The sequence below is a fragment of the Littorina saxatilis genome, linkage group LG6, assembly GCF_037325665.1.
Source record: "Littorina saxatilis isolate snail1 linkage group LG6, US_GU_Lsax_2.0, whole genome shotgun sequence".
NCBI lineage: Eukaryota > Metazoa > Mollusca > Gastropoda > Littorinimorpha > Littorinidae > Littorina > Littorina saxatilis.
Window position 1 is genome coordinate 45,897,102 of NC_090250.1, and position 20,201 is coordinate 45,917,302.

At 43.0% G+C, this 20,201-nt stretch overlaps 1 protein-coding gene across 1 annotated transcript in view; it reads left to right on the forward strand.

Moving 5' to 3' along the window:
* Nucleotides 1–20,201, forward strand: part of LOC138969343 (ankyrin repeat domain-containing protein 50-like) — a 102,049-nt gene that overhangs the window by 13,989 nt on the left and 67,859 nt on the right. The window contains exon 3 of the mRNA XM_070342117.1: nt 6,894–8,555. Within this exon, the coding sequence (XP_070198218.1) occupies nt 6,894–8,555 (1,662 nt within the window). The remainder of the gene's footprint in view (nt 1–6,893; nt 8,556–20,201) is intronic.

Here is a 20,201-nt window from a genome sequence, read left to right on the forward strand (position 1 = left end):
GTATTTTGTTCTGTTGATTCCAGTGATACACGACACAAGCTACGTTTAGTTTGCTTCCTGTATACAGTGATGGTCATAATGCCTCCTTGTCACAGCAGCGATCAACATGATCTCTCCCCCCCCCCCCCAGCCTCCCCCCCCCCCCTTCTCAGCGATTCAATATACTGCCCTTACGGGGCCTTATACTTTGTTTTGCAGGGGCAAGCACTGTGAGAGTAATTCTATATGTTCTGGCGTCATTATGAATCCTGGAAAATGTATGTCATGTTCGTAACACCACTTACTCTCCTAGCTACGTATCGTATATATATATATATATATACGGAGTTTCAAGAAAACATCCTCAATGCATTGATTGTCTACATCGATATAAGGATTGTGCTAATTCTTTGCCAACCCCTCCCCATCTTCTGATTTTGTTGTTGTCACAAATGTAGCCTTCAACGTGCACTGTATCCTCGAAACATTCAGCTTTGCTTGTGTCCTATGCTTCCTTTTTGTCAGCAACCCGTCATTAGATTTGTTCCGTCGTTACCGCTGTCTTGCACGACATCATGGCGCAGTTTCTGTCTAAGGAGAACCAATAGCACGCACCTTTTCTTTTGCCTCTAATAGCTTTAACAGGTTCTTGTCGATATACAGTGATCGTAATCGACTTATTGCCAGTTAAAGTTGCCCCTTCCCCCTCCCCTTTCGTGAAGAGGTAGACGTGGCGTTTGAGCGTAGAGGAAGTTCATCTATATTGTCATCATTTTCACGAGTTTTCATTCACAAACACCTGGTAAATAAATCTCATGTTCCCCATGCAATAACTCGAGGTGGTGAATGGGTTTGAGCTTTCATGTGAAACGTGGATTGTCAAAGTAAAAGCCAATCAGGCTGATTGTTTGATGTGTGGAACCATCGTGGCTTTGGATTTGTGTTTCCGAGGGCAACGATTGTAAGCATTCACTCTCAAAGACCCAATCAATGTTGATAATTACCGCGGCGACTCATGGTCAATTTGCAACTTATCTCTGTAATCGCAAAATCCACAACGAAAAGTCATAAACACCTAAAAGAAAAGAAATATGCTCAACACTTACCGAATTCACAGGTATGCGCAGCTCTGTACATTTTCAGACTGGAAGAAAAGCGTCAACAAGCTACGTTTGACGTCACATAGGCCTACAAGTTTGACGTGTTATCTCGTGCTACTTTGGCGATGCTTTGTGGCCCAGAGTTGGATTCTAAAAATTCGTCTCCCTGTGGGTTATTGTGTATTTTGTTGCACAACCAAAATGATGACAAAAACGATGTTTGGTAGCTTGTTGTCAGACCAGCACTTTGTTGTTGGTCCTCGGGGAGCATATCGCCTTTTGTCTCATATTTATCAACCGCGGCCTTCGGCCTTGGTCGATAAAGATGAAACAAAAGACGATATGGTCCCCTTGGACCAACAAAAAAGCTGGTCTGTCAACAATAGTCCAGGCATCTTAGCCACTTTAGTGAAGGGAACGTTGAAGTGACAATGACTAGGTTTAAAATGTCCCTTATCAGAAAGTTCAACCTCAGTCCTTTGATGTTTATTAAACACATTTTCATATAAAGTTGGCGCTTCATATGGAAAAGTGGCTTTGAAATTGACCCTAATCCTTCTTTGGGCTCTGTAAATGTCGTTTGGGGCTATGGTTGTAAAACGGTATCTACTGGTCACCCCAATGTATAAACTGAAAACTCTTTCTGCACCAGAACACGCAGAAAGGATTGTATCTGCCTGATGTCTGATGCTTTTCAAAATCCCCAACCACTAACACCTTCAAAACGGACATTAACTGACACTGTTGTTTTTCCCTATATAATCCTTACTATTTTTCCGAGACGTCGTCCTGTTGTGTATTTAGCTTGGAACAACCTCATACATGGTCTTAAAAGTTAAAGTTGAAGAAAATACTAAAGATAAATGAACAAGCTGACGCAGTGTCATTCGCACCGTGAATCCCCCCATGGGAACATACTAAAGTCTGGTTCCAAATAGGCTCAATTTCCTTCTATTTCTTTGTATTTCTGCCTCGTAGGGGTAGGGGTGTTCAAACCAAAGGCACCTTTAAACCAAAATTCAAATCACACATCTTACAATACTAAGACACTCAGCAGTGAAAGGGTGTCTGCTGGTAAAAAATTCCAAACAATCCTAAAAGTACTTCACTACTAAACGTGCTTTTAAAAAGAGCCGTTATTTTTCCCTCTATAACCAGTATTGTGTTTTCTGCGAACATGTAGTCTATTTAGATGGTTGTCATGTGCACATGAGTTGCTAAAGCGTTTTCAGTTGGGCATATGTCGAAAAGCAAAGAATTAGCCCTTTGAAAACCATCAGAACTGTCACACAAAAATAACATTTACCTATCTCACCAACTGACCAAACATAGGGCTTTTCCTTATGTATTATGTATTGTCGTGTTTTTTGTAGCATACTTGTGAAAACAGCCACCACTGTTGTAAATGATACTTTAAAGAGCATTATTTCATTTTTACAGTTGAAGGACAACCTGGACTGCCGTATATTACAGCTGTTTTACAATCAGCCAAAATTTTCTTAACAAACGTATGCTAAGAACAACTCCCATAGTGAAATTGAAGGAAAACAAAGTGAAAACCCCCTTGCCATAGAGGAGCTAAAGAATCAACAATAAACGACTGCATGGATAGCTTGATGCACGAATGCATTGCGGACATGTTTGTCTCCAACCAAGAGAAAGTTCCAAAAAATCCCTTTTGTGCTTCTTATTATACAGTGACGTCAAAGACAGCCTTTTCTGCTGTTCATACATTCAGGGGTGATGGTTACACTAAACGACGTAGTTGTAGCCATACTGCCATCCAGATTTATTTTTTCCTTGCGAGCAGTCACAGGGTGTTTGTGCTGTCTGCCAACCGTCAGACGACCCCGCCCAAGTCTGTTAAGGGACCGTTTGACCGTTATAGAACGCGTCTTTTTGATTTTTTAGCACATTTGGAAACGGTTGATTTTTATCCCTACCATTGTTTCCAAACATTATTTAGGAATGTTTTGTGAACAACGGATAATAGCCGCTACTCGCATGTGTAGCAAAATTGAGCGTACATACTCACCCTGGTCGTACAACCGTTGTCCGTTGCCCGTCTACATCTGTCTGTACAAATCATTACCTTTGGATTTTTCTCGAACGCTATGAAGTGAAGAAACACCAAATGTTGCAAAATGTTGTATGACCCCAAGAGCTCAAAAAAGATACTTGAGAACCTTGACCTTACCTTAAGGTCAAGGTCACAGGGAGAATGAATGTGGTCTAAAAACTGCAAAATTTCACATTGTGCCAGTTTTCTGGAAAACAAATTAAAAACAGCGGGCTTAGTTTTGTATGGTATACAAGAAAAAGAAAGCCTTATCTTCTGATACCATTTTGGTTGACCTCGCTTCAATGTCAAGGTCAGAGGAGCCCTTCAAAGTTCGTCCTGATATGGCTCTGCGTAGTCGGCTGGACGTTAAGCAACAAATAAACAAACAAACAAACAAACCCTTCAAAGTTGAATTGTAGACATATTTTGATGTGAGCTTGCCCCTTTAACTTTACTATGGACGATATCTCTTACAAACTTAAACACTGAGTGGGGCGTTTGTTAGAATTTCATAGTGAGCCACATCTGGTCACATATCGTTAGGGTCAAGGTCACATTGACCCCTATGAAAAATGTGACCAAGCCGGGTAAAGAAATCCATGTGTCTTGGTAAAAAATCTTAACAAAGCAAAGCCCATGCGACTCTCATGCTTGACCTTTGTCTTAAAGTGACCTTGACCTTCAGGTGACCTTGAAGGTGAAGGTCTAACAACTGAAGCTTGCAAGGACATTGTACACTATTAGAACTGGTTTACAGATTTTTCTACCAAATTACACATGACCTTTGGCCAAGGTCAAGATCATCAAAGGTCACACATCACAAGGCTATCAATTCAAGACATAGGAAGCATAAACATACTTATTGGCACTTTCTACAAAGAGACATTGTCACTTTTAGTGATTCAATTGCCCGTTTCAGTCACATTTCATAAGGGGAAAAGTGACCTTGACCTTGATGATATGTGACTAAATGTGGCTCAATATCAGTATATAACATGTGCCCCACACAATTATGAAGTTTGAAAGATTTTTTTCATAGTTCAGGGTCAAGGTCACTTCAAAACATGTATAAAATTCAACTTTGAAGGACTCCTGTGACCTTGACATTGAAGCGAGGTCAACCAAAATGGTATCAGAAGATAAGGCTTTCTTTTTCTTGTTTACCATACAAAACTAAGCCCGCTGTTTTTAATTTGTTTTCCAGAAAACTGGCACAATGTGAAATTTTGCAGTTTTTAGACCACATTCATTCTCCCTGTGACCTTGACCTTAAGGTAAGGTCAAGGTTCTCAAGTATCTTTTTTGAGCTCTTGGGGTCATACAACATTTTGCAACATTTGGTGTTTCTTCACTTCATAGCGTTCGAGAAATATCCAAAGGTAATGTTCAGTACAGACAGATAAAGACGGGCAACGGACAACGGCTGGACGACCAGGGTGAGTATGTGCGCTCACTTTTGCTACACATGCGAGTAGCGGCTATTATCCGTTGTTCACAAAACATTCCTATATAATGTTTGGAAACAATGGTAGGGATAAAAATCAACCGTTTCCAAATGTGCTAAAAAATCAAAAAGACGCGTTCTATAACGGTCAAACGGTCCCTTAACAGACTTGGGCGGGGTCGTCTGACGGTTGGCAGACAGCACAAACACCCTGTGACTGCTCGCAAGGAAAAAATAAATCTGGATGGCAGTATGGCTACAACTACGTCGTTTAGTGTAACCATAACCCCTGAATGTATGAACAGCAGAAAAGGCTGTCTTTGACGTCACTGTATAATAAGAAGCACAAAAGGGATTTTTTGGAACTTTCTCTTGGTTGGAGACAAACATGTCCGCAATGCATTCGTGCATCAAGCTATCCATGCAGTCGTTTATTGTTGATTCTTTAGCTCCTCTATGGCAGGGGGGTTTTCACTTTGTTTTCCTTCAATTTCACTATGGGAGTTGTTCTTAGCATACGTTTGTTAAGAAAATTTTGGCTGATTGTAAAACAGCTGTAATATACGGCAGTCCAGGTTGTCCTTCAACTGTAAAAATGAAATAATGCTCTTTAAAGTATCATTTACAACAGTGGTGGCTGTTTTCACAAGTATGCTACAAAAAACACGACAATACATAATACATAAGGAAAAGCCCTATGTTTGGTCAGTTGGTGAGATAGGTAAATGTTATTTTTGTGTGACAGTTCTGATGGTTTTCAAAGGGCTAATTCTTTGCTTTTCGACATATGCCCAACTGAAAACGCTTTAGCAACTCATGTGCACATGACAACCATCTAAATAGACTACATGTTCGCAGAAAACACAATACTGATTATAGAGGGAAAAATAACGGCTCTTTTTAAAAGCACGTTTAGTGGTGAAGTACTTTTAGGATTGTTTGGAATTTTTTACCAGCAGACACCCTTTCACTGCTGAGTGTCTTAGTATTGTAAGATGTGTGATTTGAATTTTGGTTTAAAGGTGCCTTTGGTTTGAACACCCCTACCCCTACGAGGCAGAAATACAAAGAAATAGAAGGAAATTGAGCCTATTTGGAACCAGACTTTAGTATGTTCCCATGGGGGGATTCACGGTGCGAATGACACTGCGTCAGCTTGTTCATTTATCTTTAGTATTTTCTTCAACTTTAACTTTTAGGACCATGTATGAGGTTGTGGCAAGCTCAATACACAACAGGACGACGTCTCGGAAAAATAGTAAGGATTATATAGGGAAAAACAACAGTGTCAGTTAATGTCCGTTTTGAAGGTGTTAGTGGTTGGGGATTTTGAAAAGCATCAGACATCAGGCAGATACAATCCGTTCTGCGTGTTCTGGTGCAGAAAGAGTTTTCAGTTTATACATTGGGGTGACCAGTAGATACCGTTTTACAACCATAGCCCCAAACGACATTTACAGAGCCCAAAGAAGGATTAGGGTCGATTTCAAAGCCACTTTTCCATATGAAGCGCCAACTTTATATGAAAATGTGTTTAATAAACATCAAAGGACTGAGGTTGAACTTTCTGATAAGGGACATTTTAAACCTAGTCATTGTCACTTCAACGTTGTTCTCTTATTTGCTTGGACTACAAGCCACCAAACATCTTATAATGTATAAAGGTTAGTGCGGGTAGTACAGTGGTACCTGCGATGTTGGGCCCCTACGATTAGAGGACATCTATCATTTTGACAACAAGTGTGCCTGTCGTGAAAGGCCACATGAAATGAAGGGACACTTTTAGGGGGTACCAAGGCTGTTTTTATTTTATTTTATCGCAGGCACCAATTTTATGTGTCTAAACCTCCTGTTGCTTAATCAATAATGACTAAATGCTCAGTCTGTGAGAATGGTAATTGTTAAATGTACAATCGTGATGTATCCTAACCAGTTTATATTTTTTTTCTATGCTGGTCAGGGTTTGTAGGATTGCCTCGAACACAATAATTCTTCCCTCTTCAACCCTTTTTTCTGTTCCTATTTATATGCTTATTTCAGTTTAAAATCATATTGATTCTCATATTGCAGACGTAAGGATGTTGCCGCTCTTGAACGAATAGCCATCTTTATTGTCGTGGGGTAACTACTTAAAAGAGAGTCAGTTGATTTTGAAATAATGAACACTGTTGTTTATTTCCATAATGACTTTTAAACCGGGAACAACCTTGGGTCCTTAACAGTCACTGTCGGTCCTCGACTTCTATTCTCTTTTGTGAAATTTCTTTTGTAGTTGCACATCATGTTCACTGACTTACCTTACGCACAGGTGCTGGACGGTGTTGCGGAGAACTTCATCATGCTACGAGAGGTGCGGGAGATCCCAGGTACGTTGAATGGCCTCTACCTGTGGCTGTGCCAGAGACTCTTCCTCCGCAAGCAGTTCGCCAAGATACAGCCTATTCTCAACCTTTTGCTGGCTGCCAGCAGGCCGCTCCACATCGAGGTCCTATACAAGTGTATGCTGACAAGATCGCCCAATTTGACACAAGAGGAGTTTGACCGCAGGCTGAAACTCATGTCTAAAATCCTGACAGACGGAAAGGGCGGAGAGAAGATTCTGTTTCATCATAGTTTCGCCGAGTGGCTTCTGGACGTTAAACACTGCACTCAGAAGTATTTGTGCACAACGGAAGGCGGTCACGGCATGTTGGCCATGTACGCTACGAGCAGAGCCAAGTCGTTGAGCCCTGTGGAGGTTCAAGAACTAGCTCTCCACCTGACACGCGCTAACCTGGCACCTCCCTTAGAGCAGTACCACCTCGTGCAGTGGCTCGTGATGTCAGGGGTAGCGCTAGAGAACTGTCTGAACCCGGGACTACCCAAGGATTCCAAGGTGCTGAAGCTCTTGCTTGACGCTGGCGCTGTGATGCCAACCCTGGACATCAGCACTGAGAGTCTAGCGGCAGAGGAAGAACGAGCGGAGGAGGCCAAGGTGAAAGAAGAAGCAGAACTCCCCGTGGATCAGGTGGACGCTAACGGTCGCACCCTGCTGCACATTGCTAGCCACCAGGGTAAAATCAGCTCCGTCAACTCTCTGCTAGGTAGAGGGGCTGACGTGAAAGCCGTGGACAAGACAGGTCAGACCTCGTTGAACCTGGCAGCCAGACAAGGCCATTCAGACGTGGTAGATGTGCTGGTCAAGGGCGATGCAGAAGTGGACCACGCTGACCAGGACGGGTGGACAGCGCTGAGGTCAGCTGCGTGGGGAGGTCACAACGAGGTGGTGTCCGTTCTCCTGGCCTCGGGGGCCAAAGTGGACCATGCTGACAGCGACCAGAGGACCGCGCTCAGAGCCGCCGCCTGGGGAGGTCACGAGGACATTGTGCTGCAGTTGTTACGTCATGGTGCTGACGTCAACAAGGCCGACAACGAGGGCAGGACGGCGCTGATAGCCGCGGCCTACATGGGCCACGTGGAGATTGTGGAACACCTACTGGACTATAAGGCCGACATCAACCACCAAGACTGTGACGGCAGAACCGCTCTCTCAGTCGCCGCTCTCTGCATCCCGGCCAGCGAAGGCCACGAGAAGGTCGTCAGCCTGCTCCTAGACCGCGAAGCCGCCGTGGACCACCAGGACAGGGACGGCATGACACCGCTGCTGGTGGCCGCCTACGAGGGTCACACCGACGTGTGCGAGCTGCTCCTAGAGTGGGAGGCGGACGTGGACCACGTGGACCACTCGGGCAGGACCCCCCTGTGGGCAGCGGCCTCTTCCGGCCACGCCAAGCTGGTGGGTCAGCTGCTGTTCTGGGGGGCGGCGGTGGACACGATTGACAGCGAGGGCCGCACTGTGCTGAGTGTGGCGTCTGCCCAGGGCTCGCCGGACGTGGTACGCTTGCTGCTGGATAGAGGCCTGGATGAGATGCACCGCGACAACGCCGGCTGGACCCCGCTCCATATGGCTGCTTATGAAGGACATAAGGAGGTGAGTTGCTGCTTGGATTTTGTGTCTGTTGTTTGTATGATCTGTTTTTGTGGAGTGTGTTTTGCCTTGTTTGCTTGTAGTTGTACTGTCTTGTAAACTCGTAAGGTTATATTGATTATGTAGCTGTTTGGTTCCTGTTGATGAACAGACATTTAGAGGTGAGAACAAGGGGACTACTGTATTGGAGGACATCGTTTGTGGTATTGATCTCAAACTCTCGGACTTAGGTGTGTTTTTTTTACTCTCCATCGTGCTTGTTGACTCATATTGGAAACGACAGTTGTATTCTAATTTCTTGTGGGTCGCGTTTGTTTTTTGCTGTTTTATTCTTTGTCCTGTCAAGTGTGTGTTCGTGTATGATTTTTGTGTGATTACTGATGATCTACTATTTTGTTTTTCTCTTTAGTTGATTTAGTTAGGCCTAAAAAAAAATAGGTGTGGTTACGGTAACCCGACCTAGCCTATTTTTAGGGGCCGTTCCTATAACTTTTTATTACATTTGTCAAAAAAAAAACAAAAAAAACGAGTGCAAAAAACGCAATGAAAGCGAAAGCGCCCGTGTCGCACACTTATTTCCCTGTCAAGTAGGTTTAATTTGTACACATTAGAAAAAAAGGTAAAAAAAAAAAAAGTGATTGCCTACCTACCTACCCTATTTTGTTTGGCTATGTTACCGTAACCACACCTATTTTTTTTTTGGCCTTATCATTACCTTGTGCGTACTATCTGTCTGTCTCTGTATTGATCTCTGAGACTGTATCAATTCTGTTTTTTCCTACAAAGGAATATCCTTCACTGCACCCAAGCAGTTTACGTTTTCTTTAATGTCTTGCACATTTTATGCGAATCTTGAGGCATCTTTACTGCCCAGACTAAACTGTATACCCGTAAAAACGTTATCGGATAGGGCTTAAAAATGAACATCATCAAAGACAACTGGCGTCAGCTGTTTCCGGGCGGTTTTGCTTGTCGTAGCATCGTTTACCTCGCGTGTAGAGCATGACGTCTTCGCGAAACGGTCATAGCTGATATGATTTCATAGCGATAAGTTATTTGTGTAGGTTTCCGTTTTTAGAGGGACGTTAATTACCAGAACCTGTGCAATGTGGAAAACATGTGAAACGAGTTTTTGGGAAGAGGAAGGGTGATATTTTATCAGAGCAAGGTATCGTTGGAATCGCTGGTTAATGGTTCATACGTTTTTAACACTTTCTACCCCATCTATGTTGACCATGTTTTTTGTGTGCCGAAACCAGCTGTGCTGCAGCAGGTCACTCAGAATTGTAGTAACTGTGTAGAAACTGTGTATCAACACGCTGGAGTGCAGGCGTTAGATCGACGTTTCAGGAATCGACTGAAGTGACTGTGTGTACGGATATATCCGTACCAAGCCAGATAGAGCCATAATCCCCATATGAGTGGGTACGGATATAAATTATCCGTACCTGGGAGTTAAAATAGGAATCGGCTGCCTGTAGAAGTAGAACAACATTGGTATCACATGTCAAAGCGGTACACAGTTTTAGTTGTTATTAACAGCATAGTTAGAACGCGTGCGGCGAATTGTATAAAAACAACAACAACAAAACATTATAGTAGTGTAGGACAAAGCGTGATTTTTAGTTGCTGACTCTTTGTGACACAATCAGCTATACATTATCGCTGGCTGGAAAACAGGGAGAATCTTTTCAGCATCGCGTCTAGCATTATGTAGAACATCATTGATATTCGTCTCGAGCGCATGTTGAGATAATATTTAATAGAGACATAATCATGACATCACTTTTATCGTCCTGTTTATCGGGCGGGATATCAGCAACAGCGATTCGAGTAAGGTTGATACGAGCTTCGTTCGTGTTATCATTTGGAAGGGACAGCTTGAAAGGAACCAGAGCAGTGTTCTTGACATGGTTTGCTGATACCATAATGCTTGCTGAGTTTTGAGTGAGTGGAGGCATAGCTTTTTTTAATGTTAAACTCGGGGATAGTTGGTTTAAACAGTGTTTATTCAACAATTCATATGTATTTGAACATGATACATGTTGGTTTAAACAATGTTTATTCATATTTACATGTTCAGGAAATGTACATGGACATAGGGTGAAGACAACAACAAGCCTACGGCTTATGGTGGTGTCTTCAAACACATTTACAATAAGAACATGGCAGACAAGCCCTTACACAGTAAATAAAAACAATCCGTAAATTTTACTCAAAATATTTACCAAACTCGGGGATAGTTGGCTTACATTTGCAGCCACATGCCCACACACAAACAGAAAGATCACACATAGACTGATGCATAAACATGCGTCTCACACACACATGCACACATGTACGCACGCATGCACGCACGCACGCATGCACGCAGGAACCACGCACACACACATACACACACACCACACCACACCACACACACACCACACCACACACACACACACACACACACACACACACACACACACACACACACACACACACACACACACATTCACACACACACACACACACACACTCAGAGAGAAAACACCTCTCTCATACATTCATTGCCAAACAGGTGAAGGGACGTGAAAACAAGTCGCGTAAGGCGAAAATACAATATTTAGTCAGGTAGCTGTCGAACTCACAGAATGAAACTGAACGCAATGCCATTTTTCAGCAAGACCGTATACTCGTAGCATCGTCAGTCCACCGCTCATGGCAAAGGCAGTGAAATTGACAAGAAGAGCGGGGTAGTAGTTGCGCTAAGAAGGATAGCACGCTTTTCTGTACCTCTCTTTGTTTTAACTTTCTGAGCGTGTTTTTAATCCAAACATATCATATCTATATGTTTTTGGAATCAGGAACCGACAAGGAATAAGATGAAAGTGTTTTTAAATTGATTTCGACAATTTAATTTTGATAATAATTTTTATATATTTAATTTTCAGAGCTTGTTTTTAATCCAAATATAACATATTTATATGTTTTTGGAATCAGAAAATGATGGAGAATAAGATGAACGTAAATTTGGATCGTTTTATAAATTTTTTTTTTTTTTTTACAATTTTCCGATTTTTAATGACCAAAGTCATTAATTAATTTTTAAGCCACCAAGCTGAAATGCAATACCGAAGTCCGGGCTTCGTCGAAGATTACTTGACCAAAATTTGAACCAATTTGGTTGAAAAATGAGAGCGTGACAGTGCCGCCTCAACTTTCACGAAAAGCCGGATATGACGTCATCAAAGACATTTATTAAAAAAATGAAAAAAATGTTCGGGGATATCAATCCCAGGAACTCTCATGTAAAATTTCATAAAGATCGGTCCAGTAGTTTGGTCTGAATCGCTCTACACACACACACACACACAGACAGACAGACAGACAGACACACACACATACACCACGACCCTCGTCTCGATTCCCCCCTCTACGTTGAAATATTTAGTCAAAACTTGACTAAATATAAAAACAAACTCTCTGTCTCTCTCTCTCTCAAAGCGTCAAAGCGTCTCTCTCACTCTCTGTCTCTCTCTCTCAAAGCGTCAAAGCGTCTCTCTCACTCTCTGTCTCTCTCTCTCTCTCAAAGCCTCAAAGCGTCTCTCACTCTCTGTCTCTCTCTCTCTCAAAGCGTCAAAGCGTCTCTCTCACTCTCTGTCTCTCTCTCTCAAAGCGTCTCTCTCACTCTCTGTCTCTCTCCCTCAAAGCGTCAAAGCGTCTCTCACTCTCTGTCTCTCTCTCAAAGCGTCAAAGCGTCTCTCTCACTCTCTGTCTCTCTCTCTCAAAGCGTCTCTCTCACTCTCTGTCTCTCTCTCTCTCAAAGCGTCAAAGCGTCTCTCACTCTCTGTCTCTCTCTCTCTCTCTCTCTCTCAAAGCGTCTCTCTCACTCTCTGTCTCTCTCTCTCAAAGCCTCAAAGCGTCTCTCACTCTCTGTCTCTCTCTCTCAAAGCGTCAAAGCGTCTCTCTCACTCTCTGTCTCTCTCTCTCTCAAAGCGTCAAAGCGTCTCTCTCACTCTCTGTCTCTCTCTCTCTCTCAAAGCGTCTCTCTCTCTCAAAGCGTCAAAGCGTCTCTCACTCTCTGTCTCTCTCTCTCTCAAAGCGTCAAAGCGTCTCTCACTCTCTGTCTCTCTCTCTCTCAAAGCGTCAAAGCGTCTCTCACTCTCTGTCTCTCTCTCTCAAAGCGTCAAAGCGTCTCTCACTCTCTGTCTCTCTCTCTCTCAAAGCGTCAAAGCGTCTCTCACTCTCTGTCTCTATCTCTCTCAAAGCGTCAAAGTGTCTCTCACTCTCTGTCTCTCTCTCAAAGCGTCTCTCTCACTCTCTGTCTCTCTCTCTCAAAGCGTCAAAGCGTCTCTCTCACTCTCTGTCTCTCTCTCTCAAAGCGTCAAAGCGTCTCTCACTCTCTGTCTCTCTCTCTCTCAAAGCGTCAAAGCGTCTCTCTCACTCTCTCTTCTCTTTTGCTCTCTTTCCCCCTGTGTCTTGCAATCTTCTCTTGGAAGTCCCCAACCTCGTAGTGCATAAAATTCAAGGTCCCGCCTACATAATTCCGAGGCTTACAGCTCATTGTTAAGAATACAGACTGAATACATGGATTAGTGACCAGTTCTTGACCTCTCAGCGCTTGACACCCCCCGGTGGACATACCACTACGTGCCATTATTTGTAGTAGACTGTTTTCATTAACACTTTGAGCACGACCCAGAATGCACCTTCTTCTTCTTCGGCGTTCCAGAATGCACCACTTACCACTTCGTTTATTTATACTCTGTATCAATTAACGTATAATTTATATTCACAAAGTTGAGAAATGTGTGTACGGAATTAACGTCTGGATTTTATCTTTGGTGGAAAAACAAAGAACAGTGGACATTTGGAATCTCTCTCTCTCTCTCTCTCTCTCTCTCTCTCTCTCTCTCTCTCTCTCTCTCTCTCTCTCTCTCTCTCTCTCTCTCTCTCTCTCTCTCTCTCTCTCTCTCTCTCTCTCTCTCTCTCTCTGCACAGATTCTGTTTACTTATTTATTTTTCCTCTTTCTTTCTTTCCTACCCTTCGTCTGTGTTCCCTGGTCACGCTGTACTGTTAGCCCACTCCTCTCCGTTGGGCCAAGTTCACTGCACGCCCGCCCAGGGATTCGACCATCCCCACAGCTTTTGTGCATTTCCTCATTCCTCACCTAGCTTGGCCCCAAGTTCTTTTCCTCCCTGTTTTATCATTCTCCGGACAATAAAAGACTCCACAATCCATTCAGTGTCAATGACCCAGCGTACAGGTGTTGGGGCATTGAAGTAGTGGGGTCAACAAAACGGCTTTTTTGCGTTTTGTGTACACTCTACGAATACGAATACTTTATTATCTCATACAGAGAAATTTCAGTGTGGTGCACATTAAAAGACAAAACAAATAATAAGACAACAGATAAAAATACCATACGAAGCATACTACACTCGCGCACACTCTTTAGATCTTCTTTGACGAGACTTTTCTTTGCTTTTCCCTTTTATGAGTTTGGAGTGGTATGCAGGTCTATTTCAACAAACGCATCGTAAACACTTGAACTCCTGGGTTTTGCTGCAACGATCAACGCTGAACTATGCCCTATTCACGAGGCCCGCGAGTTATACTATTGGGATGCTAGTCATACTACTGAACAGAAAACGAAGAAGAAGAAGAATACTAGATGCGATTGGGAAACTATTTCTGCCCTATCCGTGGGTGATCTGAAATCTGACGCAAACAAACGAGCAAGCGAGTAAGCAAGCACGCAAACAGCTTGACTTTTGAAGGACATAGTTTTTGTTGTTGTTTTTGTTGCGAAGAACTCCATTTATGTCTCACACGTGCCACTAGCAAGTAGAAGGACACACTACTGTACGATTATGCTGCTCAAAGTGAAAGGGGAAGAAACGGAGCGCAGTCAGCTGGTGTGAAATGTAAGTAAAAGACAAGTCGCGTAAGGCGAAAATACAATATTTAGTCAAATAGCTGTCGAACTCACAGAATGAAACTGAACGCAACGCAACGCAGCAAGACCGTATACTCGTAGCATCGTCACTCCACCGCCCGTGGCAAAGGCAGTGCACGTGGAATTAACAAGAAGAGCGGGGTATTCGTTGCGCTGAGGATAGCACGCTTTTCTGTACCTCTCTTCGTTTTAACTTTCTGAGCGTGTTTTTAATCCAAACATATCATATCTATATATTTTTGGAATCAGGAACCCACAAGAAATAAGATGAAAGTGTTTTTAAATTGATTTCGAAAAAAAAATTTTGATAATAATTTTTATATATTTAATTTTCAGAGCTTGTTTTTAATCCGAATATAACATATTTATATGTTTTTGGAATCAGCAAATGATGGAGAATAAGATAAACGTAAATTTGGATCGTTTTATAATTTTTTATTTTTTTTTACAATTTTCAGATTTTTAATGACCAAAGTCATTAATTAATTTTTAAGCCACCAAGCTGAAATGCAATACCGAGCCCCGGGCTTCGTCGAAGATTACTTGACCAAAATTTGAACCAATTTGGTTGAAAAATGAGGGCGTGACAGTGCCGCCTCAACTTTCACGAAAAGCCGGATATGACGTCATCAAAGACATTTATCAAAAAAATGAAAAAAACGTATGGAGATTTCATACCCAGGAACTCTCATGTCAAATTTCATAAAGATCGGTCCAGTAGTTTAGTCTGAATCGCTCTACACACACACACACACACACACACACACGCACACACGCACGCACACACGCACATACACCACGACCCTCGGTTTCGATTCCCCCTCGATGTTAAAATATTTAGTCAAAACTTGACTAAATATAAACAAGTCGCGTAAGGCGAAAATACAATATTTAGTCAAGTAGCTGCCATTTTTCAGCAAGACCGTATACTCGTAGCATCGTCAGTCCACCGCTCATGGGAAAGGCAGTGAAATTGACAAGAAGAGCGGGGTAGTAGTTGCGCTAAGAAGGATAGCACGCTTTTCTGTACCTCTCTTTGTTTTAACTTTCTGAGCGTGTTTTTAATCCAAACATATCATATCTATATGTTTTTGGAATCAGGAACCGACAAGGAATAAGATGAAAGTGTTTTTAAATTGATTTGGACCATTTAATTTTGATAATAATTTTTATATATTTAATTTTCAGAGCTTGTTTTTAATCCAAATATAACATATTTATATGTTTTTGGAATCAGCAAATGATGGAGAATAAGATAAACGTAAATTTGGATCGTTTTATAAATTTTTATTTTTTTTTACAATTTTCCGATTTTTAATGACCAAAGTCATTAATTAATTTTTAAGCCACCAAGCTGAAATGCAATACCGAACCCCGGGCTTCGTCGAAGAATACTTGACCAAAATTTGAACCAATTTGGTTGAAAAATGAGGGCGTGACAGTGCCGCCTCAACTTTCACGAAAAGCCGGATATGACGTCATCAAAGACATTTATCAAAAAAATGAAAAAAACGTATGGGGATTTCATACCCAGGAACTCTCATGTCAAATTTCATAAAGATCGGTCCAGTAGTTTAGTCTGAATCGCTCTACACACACACACACACACAGACACACACACACACACACGCACATACACCACGACCCTCGTTTCGATTCCCCTCGATGTTAAAATATTTAGTCAAAACTTGACTAAATATAAAAACGAGTCGTGTTGCCTATGTGTGTAGAGTTTAGCTCGTGAAGCACGTAGGATTGTTGACACAGCGAGCAGTGTTGTTGGAATCCCAGCCACTGTCATAGAAAATCCCAGCGAAAGTGTCAATGGGGGTCAGAGGGTGTCCAACAGCTGGGCTGTGCGGACAGATTTCTATGTTTGTGGCGGCTTGCTGTCTGCCCTGACATTTTTTTCTTTGGAGGGGGTGACAGTTGGTTATGTATAACGGGCGTTTGCAGCTGTGTAGCACAGCTAAAGATTTTTTTATGTGAGAGTAAACAAGCTATGACAAGACTGGGCTGAGAAACTTCAAAGGCAAGAGATCAATCTGGTAAGAAAAACGCTCCCTGCCTCTTACCCTTTGGAACTTGAAGACAATTTGAGCACAGCCGTCTGAATTGCTTTTACCCGGTTATGATCGGAGGAACTTTTAAAGTTCTTGTGAAGCACAGTTAGATTCCATCAATGAAAAAGAGGAACCTATGTAAAGAAAAAAGAAATCAAAACTTGACTAAATATAAAAAGGGCAGATATATGAAACAATCCCGCTCTTCACTTGTTAAAACTGTATTTGCGCGCTAGCTGTTTATAAGGATAATCGTCGATTACTCATGCTCTGTGAAAACGCGCGGGATCGAAGTGGCTACGCTATACAAATCACAAAGTGCATCTACTCCTGAGATCAGGATATATACATTGTTTAAAGGTATATGCAGGGATGTTGCTACAAATTCATACCTATGTCCTAGCTCTTCAGCATCAATAGAACATTTGACCGCTTTCAGGAATTTAAATAGGACGTCAGAATATTTTCATTTTCAAGAATGACGCTCGCTGTGTCCCCTCTCCACCCCCCCACCCCCCACTAATTGTGACCCTAATGTAGCACAGGATGCCGTTGAATAGCCAAACTTGTTCAGCTTTTGTTGAGCTTTGGCAGGCTTAAGTTTTATTTTTCGGTGGCATAACTCAGTGCGCTTCGTCAAAATGTCTCGAACTGAAAGCAAAAGCAGAAGCAAGACTTAATCAGTTGGAGTTGTCTTCCATACTCCTAACTTTAATGTCCTGCAGACGGGTGTCACCCACACGCAAGATCCACACTGTACAACTTCAGTGCACCTGTACGCGAGAGTGCTTTGTCGCTTTTTAAAAATGTGTATCTTGACAGGAAAATTAACGAATATTGCGCTGTCCGAAGGAATTGAGTTCTTATTGGACAATGCCAGCTCTCATTTCAAAACAATAGGACATCTGACCGCCATGCGGCTATGTGAATCGGACATTTGAGCCTCTTAATTGGTCTATATCCGATGCCTAACGACATCCCTGTATATGTATTAAAATATGTTGGAGCTATTAGTAAATATTACCTTCTTGCAAAGATCTGGTCATGTGTTATAAATGTATGCAAAATTCTTCGCATATTATGATCATTGCGACCATTCTCGTATGAGGTTATTTCAGGCATAGCCAGCTGGTAACCAGTCATCAATAAATATGTCTGGTGTCCGTAAAAGGAATTCGGTCGGTGCATAACTTACAAGGTGCATATACGTCAAGTTGTGTCGATGCGATCGTTGACATTCATCATTTTTATTAACTCAGAAGGCAGATCAAGCAAGATTCTAGGGCAGATTTGATTTAACGGCAGCTGTAGCTGTGCATTGCTTCAGAAAAAATGGAGGTGAACTATTTTATGACATCACATAATGACATCTTACTGTATCACAACAATTGGTGATCTGATTTTAATGACATTCCATTCTCAGCTGTCATCGGAATTCTAAGTAGTGTTGCGGTTATTACAACCACCGCCACTGCAATCACGACAATAACAACTGCGTAGATTTAACATAAGTTCTATCTGCTATGTATGCAATTAATAGTTAAACAGAAATAAATAGTGCGATGTAGATACCCAATTGTGAGATCTATGCAACATCGGATTTCAGCTTAAAATCCTCCGTAGCTTGACCCCCAACCCATTGAATGTGTATGATATATTTCTCTCTGTCTCTGTCTGTATCTCTCTCTCTTTCTTTCTCTCTCTCTGCAAAAGACTTAAGACAAGTAGGACACCTACAGAATTCTCCTCTCCAGCAAATGACTTGACCTGAGGAAAGCGTCTTCTCTTGCTAACTGCTTGCACTCGTATTGCACAGTTTCATAAAGAATACAGTCATACTGTCCCTTTCTACAAGCGGCATTACTTGTCACAAGCATCAGAGGAAGGCGACGTTTTTGTCCAAAATGCCTTTCTCTCGCCATCACAGCTAAAATATATGCCACCCCACGCCACGCGATATGGAGCGACCAAACGGCCTTGCGTCGGAAAAAGGTCGACCCACGAGGTATGATATATTCCGATATCGATCCTCTGAACACAGCTGAATGAAGGAATGAATGAATAAGGGTACATCACGAAGCGTCCCGGTACCGAAGCGTCCCGGTACCGCAGCGTCCCGGTGCCGAAGCGTCCCGGTACCGAAGCGTCCCACTATAACGCGTCACAGGGGTACCGGGACGCTTTGGTACCGGGACGCTTTGGTACCCGGTACCAGTCACCGAGCACATCCTCGGCTCGCATGCCAATGTATTATATATAGCAAAGGGAATGCCTGTAATTCACACAGAGCAATCACTTGGTCTTAAACGTGCACAAGACAAAAACTTTCATACTGGGGGAGCGAGCCAGTCTGAAGAGTACTCGGGTCCAGCGCGAGCGTTCTTTATTACCCAAATGAACCCAAACAAACCCAAATTAACCCAAATGATACAATTTAAAAGTCGGAGGCAGAACTGAAAAGACTTTTTCCGACGCTCACGCTTAGTGAAGCCAGAAAGCGTGTGTGATAACAGACATATCCCTCTTGTGAACGGAAGCCTACGGACTTTTCCCCCGAACTTGTCCACACGGGTACAGTATTTCCAAATTGGTGTGTTGTGAGTACAGATCTAAAGTAAAGTTGGGGAAAAGTTGGACAAAAAGTGATTTTTTTTTTACCGAAAGCAAATCAAGGTCTGTGCAAAATTAAAAAAATCAGTGAAGTCAATGTCTTCTTCTTCTGCGTTCGACGGTTGTGTCTAGGGTCGTAGTTCCGCTGCTGTCGTGAACTGGAACGTCGCTTTCAGGTCTTCTGGCGTTCCCCAGAGCTTGGTCTCCAGTGTAGCTCCTTCTGGCCAGATCTGGTTCCGCAGCAGAGTGAAGTTTGTGCATGTATTCAATACATGTTCTACTGTCTGGTCGGCCGCCCCACAATCGCACAATGCCGACTCTGCTACGCCGATCCTTTTCAGGTGCGCTTTAAAGCCGCAGTGCCCTGTACGCAGCCGGAAGATGGCAGTCTGCTCTGCACGGCTGAGGCGGTGGATGGGGTCTTGGTCTGGCTTGTAGCCTCCGTTTCTTTCTTTGAATGCTGTCTTCCAGCGATGCTTGATGAGGGTTTTGGTCTCTCGGAAGGACAGGCTGGTTTCTGGTTGTTCCTGTCTTCCTGCATCTTTGGCCAGACCATCCGCCTTCTCATTTCCAGCGATGCCGCAGTGCGCTGGAATCCACTGCAGAACTACGGAGGCTTTCTGGGACAAGTCGTTCAGGGACTTCTTCAGCTCTTCCACGAGGTGTTCTGCAGGGGCTGTGAGGACTTGTAGTGCGGACAGGCAGTCAGAGAGGAAGACAACCTTGGGTGGGGTTTCCTCAAGAGAGGTGAGGAAGTCTGCAGCTGTATGGAGGGCAACAACTTCTGCTTTGAAGTTGGAGCAGAGAACACCGCATGGTGTGGTCAGTGTCTCTGGGGGTCTTCCTGGCATTTGAATGAAGACGCCACTTCCTCCGTTCTTGGTTGCGCACTCTGCCGAACCATCTGTATAAGCGTGGGTCCACTTGCTGGCTGGGTACCTCCTGTGTATTTCTTCCAGGGCAAGGGAGCGGAGGGCTGCATCACTCTGTTGCTGTTTTCCAGAGATGCCAGGAATGGACATCCTTACATGGAA